Below are 6,196 nucleotides of genomic sequence, written 5' to 3'. Positions count from 1 at the left end.
GCCCCCTCGCACCAGCACCCCCCTTCACGGCAGTGTCCCCGCTGCGTGTCACCACACTGCCCTGTTCCGCTGCCTGCGCCTCAGGCATGCGTGAGGATGCGCTGGCACCGCGCCACGGAGGGGACGTGCCATGGAGAGGTCACACCTGTGTGGGTCTGGGTACCACAGGCATCTTGTGACAGGCCTCCCGGTGCGGATGCTGTGGCACCTCGGGTCTGGCTACCATCCCGGACCACGACCTGGAGATGTCTGGCTCCCGGGGACATGGGCTACGTCCCCACGCAGCCACCTCGTTGCAGGCGTAAGGGCCACGCACGGGGAGCCATATCCCACAGATGTCCGTCTCCTCGTGGTCCCCAGGGAGATGGTGGCATGTCATGCGCACACAGCGCCGTGCCACCCGCGGCCCCCAGTCCCCATCACCCCGGGACACCTGCCCGCTCCACCAGCTCTCTCTGTGCCACATCTGGGCGGGCACACGCTGCCCAAAGGAGGTGCAGGGTCCCCACTGCCAAGTCTCTCCTGAGGCAGGGATGAATTGGTTCAGGCAGGCTGGTGGTGGCATTTAGGGAACGGCGGGAACAGGGCTGAACTCTTGAACCCGCACCGGCAGCTCCCGACCAAATGCCAGGCATGGAGCACCCCGCGGCGCCCAACGCGCGAGCAGCCCCCGGCCGTGCCAGACCGCCCTGCTCCCCTCACGGTTCACCGGCAGGACACGGGGGACGGTGTCACACGTCCCTCCCCGCCATGGCTGGTGAGCGAGGAGGAAGAAGCCGGTGGGGGCTGCAGCCCCGTAGTCCATCGCTGGCTGAGTCCGCGCAGCTCATCACACCGATGTCCAGCTGCGATCGGGGGGCTCGGGTGAAGCCCCTCTGTCCCATGCGGCGAGGGTGGGACGCGGGCTGCGAGAGCCCCGCGGGACATGCCGGACCCCTCCCGGGACATGCCGGATCCCTCCCGGGACACGCCGGACCCTTCCCGGGACACGCCGGACCCTTCCCGGGACACGCCGGGCCCCTCCCGGGACAGCCTGTTCCTGCCGCGCGGGGGCGCTGCCGTGCGCGCTCCGTGCCGGGGGCGGGGCCGCGGCGCGCGGGTCCATCCGCGGCCTCGCAGCGCCCCCTGCCGGCCCCGCGCGGGGGGCACGAGGGCCGCGCGCGCTCCCGCCCGCCCCGGCGGTCCCGGCGGGGAATGGCCCCGCCCGCTCCGAAGCCGCTGGCGCCGCGCCGGTGCGGTTGCGTCATCAGTGTGCGCCGGGTGGGAGCGGCGCCGGGAGCGGGAGTGGAGCTGCCGCCATGGCTGGGATCCTCTTCGAGGATATCTTCGACGTGAAGGACATCGACCCAGAAGGCAAGAAGTTCGACCGCGGTGAGTTGGGCCCCGGCCCGCTTCTCCCAGTCCCCCGTCCGCCTCTGCCGCCGGCGCTGGCCCCTGTGCCCCATCACCGCGCTGGCCTCTCCGCGTGTTGCCAGCCCCCGGAGCGCCCCGTTTCCACGGGGCTTCCCCAGCTCGGCTGCTGGTCCCCCCACGCCCCCGCGGGCCCGGTGCGTTGCATTCCCCGCCCCACCGTGTTCTCCTCCCTGCCTGTGCACACCTCCGTCAGTTGTCAGGCTCTGGCATCCATCCCCAAACCCATCCGAAAACGGCTCGGGTGCCAGCCCAGCCCTTGGGGATCTTATCTGTCCTGGTCCCTGACTCTGCTGCTCTCCCAGTGTCGCGCCTGCACTGCGAGAGCGAGTCCTTCAAGATGGATCTCATCCTGGACGTGAACATCCAGATCTACCCCGTGGACCTCGGTGAGCTATTGGGCTGCTGGCATAGGGTGGGTCAGCCGGTGTCAGCTGGGGTGGGCGAGGTCCGAGAGGATGGAGCCAGGAGTTGCTGTGATCAAGGAATAAGCTGCCTCAGGCTTCCTTGGGCCCCTGTGCTGTCCCCAGGTCACAGGAAGTTCAGGGCACTCTCAGTGTACTGAGGCTGAGGTGCGTTCTGCTTCATCTCCCTGTGTGTATGTGGGCTCACCTCTGTTCCTTTCTCCACAGATGATGTCTGGGGAAGCTGCCTCAGCTGGTGGTAACCAGGCTTTAAGAGAGATCTCATGAAATTAACTTCTGCAGCTAAATACACTAAATGTGTGGAAAAGAGAGTATTTCCATCGATGAAACACAGAAGGGCTGAAACGGATACTACAGGGGCTCATGTACCTGCCTGGGGTCCAGCCAAGTCCTCTGGGACTCGCCCAGTGACGATCTTGTTATGTCCCCTGAAAACACCAACAGTGGTGTCTTCGTGGCTCTGGTTTCCTCCATGATGTGGGGAACAAGGAGACACAGGATCCAGTGTGACCTTTCACATGTTCCCCACAGTCCTGATGGAGGACTGGCAGCAGGGACAGATCTTGTTTAGCATCCCCTGCCAGGGTGGCCCTTTGCCACCACCCTGAATTCTAGCTGTGTTTGCTGCTGCTCTGGTTGTGCTCTCACCTTCTCACTGCTCCTCTGGCCTCCTCACAGGGGACAAATTCCGCCTGGTCATCGCCAGCACCTTGTATGAGGACGGCACCCTAGATGATGGCGAGTACAACCCCACAGACGACCGGCCGTCCAGGTACAGGGCCCAGCTGGGACCCACGGGGGCGTGGATGAGGGAAAAGGTGAACTGCTGAGGTTAAATGTCTCAGGTTGGACACTAAGAGGAATCTCTTCACAGAGAGGGTGATTAAATATTGGAATGGGCTGCCCAGGGAGAGGGTAGAGTCACTGTCCCTGGAATTGTTTAAGGAAGGACTGGATGTGGCACTTGTGCCATGGTCTAGTTGACAAAGTGGTATTCAGTCATAGGCTGGACTCGATGATCTAAGAGGTCTTTTCCAATCTAATTGACTCTGTGACTGTGAGGTGTCTTCTCCCAGAGGACACTGAGCTGGGGGAATGGCCAGGTTTGATTCCTTGCTGACCTCAGGCTGTGCTGTTGCAGGGCAGACCAGTTTGAGTACGTGATGTACGGCAAGGTGTACCGGATCGAGGGGGACGAGACCTCCACGGAGGCGGCCACACGCCTGTGAGTGCCTGTCGAGAGTGGGGGAACACAGTGCCCTGGGGTGGGGTGGGGTGAGGGGCACTGGGATCTCAGCTTGGGTCTCCCATGGGATTCCCTGCTCTCACTGCTCCTCTCCTCCCACCTCAGCTCTGCCTACGTGTCCTACGGGGGCCTGCTCATGCGGCTGCAGGGAGACGCAAACAACCTGCATGGGTTTGAGGTGGACTCTCGCGTTTACCTGCTGATGAAGAAGTTGGCCTTCTAGCATACCTCTGTGGGCTGCCCAGCCTCTTCAGAGCTGGGGAGGAGGGAGCAGTCCCCCTCCTCATCCCAGTGTCTTCTGACTCCCGCTGGGATCCACATCTCTGTTTGCAAGGAGAGAGGTGCCTGACATTTGAGTGGACGCCATGCTGGGTGCTCTGGTCTTGCCTGATAGCAACTCCTCACCTCCGCCTGCCTGTGCTCAACAGCCCTGGCTCTGTCCAGGAGCAATCGGACTGGGACAGCTGCCTGGCTGCCTCTGGGGACTGGGGACTGTCCCCTCAGGAACCATCCTGAGGCAGGCTGCCTTGGTTTTGATTAAACTGGGATGTTTTCTACACCTGGCTCTGCTTGCTGGGAGACGAGGCTGGCAGGGAGTGGATACACCTGCACAGGGAGAAAGGGGGGACCCTGCCACTTCCCAAAGGATGGGGAGTCCAAGCCTGCGGCAGGTGGGTACAGAGAGGAGGAGTGGCGGGGCCGTGCCAGGTGATCCTGCAGCACTGGCAGCTGCCGCAGGAGGGAGCGGGCACCGGGCAGAACTGGGAGCATGTCCCAGAGGAGCTGGCTCCTGGCCCAGGCACAAGGACACACACAACAACCCTTTAGAAAAATAGCTCTTTAATCGAAAAGCATTCACAGTAGAGGTTCCTGCCTGGGTGGGAGCAGGGCCTGTGCCCACTGGCACACGAGTGTCACTGTTTGCCTCCATGGGCTGCGCAGTCGACGGAGAATTGAGGAACCGGTGCCGACCCTTTCCCTGTGGGCATCTTCCTGGGCACCCAGAGCACAGCTTAGTGTCCTGCAGGATTGCTCCAGCATCGCATTGGGGTTGAACCCTGTGTGCAGCCTCACCGGGCCTCGTATGGAGGGTCTTTGCTGTCCCCCTGTCCTTGCTTGCACAAGACCTTGGCCAGGTCTTCGAAGAAGAAGAGCAGCTTGCCCTGTACCAGCTGCCGGTAGGTGAGGAAGATGCTGGTGACGTGGGTCTGCTCCATGGAGTGTGGGGAGCAGCTCGGCTCCCAGTGTCCTCCCTGAGGGGCGAGAGTAGGACAGAAGGGTGACAAACTCTGTTGCACCCAACCCAGCCCAGCTGGCACCTGTGCCAGGGTGGCCTGGCTCATGTGGGGACGTCTCACCTCCCAGCTGAAGGTCTGCAGGAGCAGGAAGAAGGAGTTGGCATGTCGGTAAAGCTGGCTCAGCTGCTTGGCCCCGCACTCCTCACTCACCTGGCCCTGGGCCCCCGCCACAGCACCCACCAGCAGGGCCAGATCACACAGGATCTCCCGCCGCTTGGTCTCGTTCTGGGGGAGCAGACAGTGATCCCCAGGCCCTCGTTGCTTCCTGTGCCCACCTTGGGGCTGGATGGGGTCCTCTACCCTCCCTGTGCCACCAGATATGCCCACAAGCATCTTGTTCAGCATTTCTGGTGCTTGTGCCAACCCAAGGTTCCTTCTCCAGTCCTGCTGGCACACCAGTGCCAGCACCCTCCTCCCAGCCCCTCTCACCAATTTGGATTTCCACTGCTGGAAAGTGAAGTCCACCAAGGGCAGCACTGCAGGACAGCTGAGCACAGGCAAGGCCTGGCACTGGCCCTAGTGAGGAGAGATGAAAAGGTGAGGTGCCAGGAACTGTGCATGTCCCTGGCCTTGGGTTTTGTGGGGACTGTATCCTCACCACTCTGGTTTCCATGTCCTTGGCCTCCATGATGTACTTCTGGATCAGCCTGTTGTCACAAACCAGCCGTGTTGGGCTGGCACGGTCCTCTTTGACGTGCAGGAGGAAAGATGTGAGGAGGAGCAGTCCTGGAGGAGATGAGGTTGCCTTATGCACTGTGCCACCCTCCCTGGGCAGTGCCAGCCCAGAGCCATGCCTCCAGTGGCAAGTCCCCTCCCCAGCCCGTGGTGGGGGTGCAGGGGGAGGTGTGAGTGGCTGAGGAGGGCCTGGTACTGCTCTGCATTCAGCCAGCGGGGTGGGCCCGGTGCTCACGGGGGAGAGCCGGGGTGTCCGTGCCAGCGGTGTGTGCCAAGGGGCTGCACGGCCACGTCTGCCAGGTTTTTCGGCCACACTTCAGGCAAGGAAGCAGGGCTGTACTCCCTGTGCAGACCAGGGCCAGCCCTCTGGATCCCTGCCAAGAGCAGCTCCAGGCGTCATGTGCACTTCGGGGAATCCCGGCCTGCAGTGTCCCACAGGGAACATCTGCTCCTTGCTGCTGCCCTGGCTGAGTGCTCCCCTGCTGGCACTGCCTTCCCTAGTGCCGCTGGCACATCGCTCTGCCCAGCGACTGCCCATCCTGCCAGCTTCTCTAAAAGCCCTCTTTGCATCCTCCTGCCTGCCTCGCTGCCTGCCCTGGCACTACACCTGTCCCCAAAAGCCCTCTGCGCAGCCTGTTTCCCTAGGAGGGGCATGGAGAGGTGCTTGGTTGCCCTCGCATGCTGGCAGTGGCCAGGTCCAACCAGCCCAGAGCCACCCTTGGGGTTTGATGCCCATCTGTGGGATTCATCGTGCAGGGGACGCTCTGGCTGTGGGGGCCACGGTATCCACTGTCCCTTCCTGCGCACCCAGTCTCCCCTTGTAGCCACACACTCACTGTTCAGCTCCATGCTCGGCTGGGGGCTTCGGCCCTGCATCTTCCACCCTGGGGCCAGCGGCTGCTCCCTGGCTCCCATCCCCCTTCCATGGAGGGCGGTGGTGGCGCGGGCTCCCCGCGAGCCGCCCAGCCGGGCCGGAGGCCGGAGTGGCCCCGGCACAGCACGGCGCAGCTCTGCGGCTCCGGCCTGGCCGCCCAGCCGAGGCAGCACGATTTCCTGTTGTGTCGCCGCTGACCTTCAAGCAAAATCGCAGTGGGGGCCCCGGGCCCGGGGGACGGCTTCCTGCCTCCGGCCGCTTCCTCCCT

At 63.3% G+C, this 6,196-nt stretch overlaps 2 protein-coding genes across 4 annotated transcripts; one reads left to right on the top strand and one right to left on the bottom strand.

The window, feature by feature from the left end:
- The first annotated feature begins 1,238 nt into the window (after nt 1–1,238).
- On the top strand, nt 1,239–3,638 carry POLR2H (RNA polymerase II, I and III subunit H). Of its 2 annotated transcripts, XM_069024109.1 has the most exons (5): nt 1,245–1,371; nt 1,716–1,799; nt 2,514–2,607; nt 2,977–3,060; nt 3,187–3,638. In XM_069024109.1, the coding sequence occupies exons 1-5, from the start codon at nt 1,299–1,301 to the stop codon at nt 3,302–3,304; spliced, it is 453 nt and encodes a 150-aa protein (XP_068880210.1). In that variant the 5' UTR covers nt 1,245–1,298; the 3' UTR covers nt 3,305–3,638. The 2 variants fall into 2 exon arrangements, with proteins under 2 accessions (XP_068880211.1, XP_068880210.1); XM_069024110.1 differs by lacking the exons at nt 2,514–2,607; nt 2,977–3,060 and having other exon boundaries at nt 1,239–1,371.
- A 287-nt stretch (nt 3,639–3,925) lies between these two features.
- Nucleotides 3,926–6,196, bottom strand: THPO (thrombopoietin). 2 transcript variants are annotated; one of them, XM_069024462.1, is made up of 5 exons: nt 5,891–6,196; nt 4,978–5,105; nt 4,809–4,895; nt 4,440–4,604; nt 3,926–4,334 (listed from the first exon to the last, which is right to left on the bottom strand). In XM_069024462.1, the coding sequence occupies exons 1-5, from the start codon at nt 5,967–5,969 to the stop codon at nt 4,152–4,154; spliced, it is 642 nt and encodes a 213-aa protein (XP_068880563.1). In that variant the 5' UTR covers nt 5,970–6,196; the 3' UTR covers nt 3,926–4,151. The 2 variants fall into 2 exon arrangements, with proteins under 2 accessions (XP_068880563.1, XP_068880562.1); XM_069024461.1 differs by having other exon boundaries at nt 4,440–4,895.

Source organism: Aphelocoma coerulescens, chromosome 9 (genome assembly GCF_041296385.1).
Source record: "Aphelocoma coerulescens isolate FSJ_1873_10779 chromosome 9, UR_Acoe_1.0, whole genome shotgun sequence".
NCBI classification, from domain to species: domain Eukaryota; kingdom Metazoa; phylum Chordata; class Aves; order Passeriformes; family Corvidae; genus Aphelocoma; species Aphelocoma coerulescens.
The sequence above is the reverse complement of the archived record's forward strand: the minus strand, read 5'-3'. Positions and strand labels throughout refer to the sequence as shown.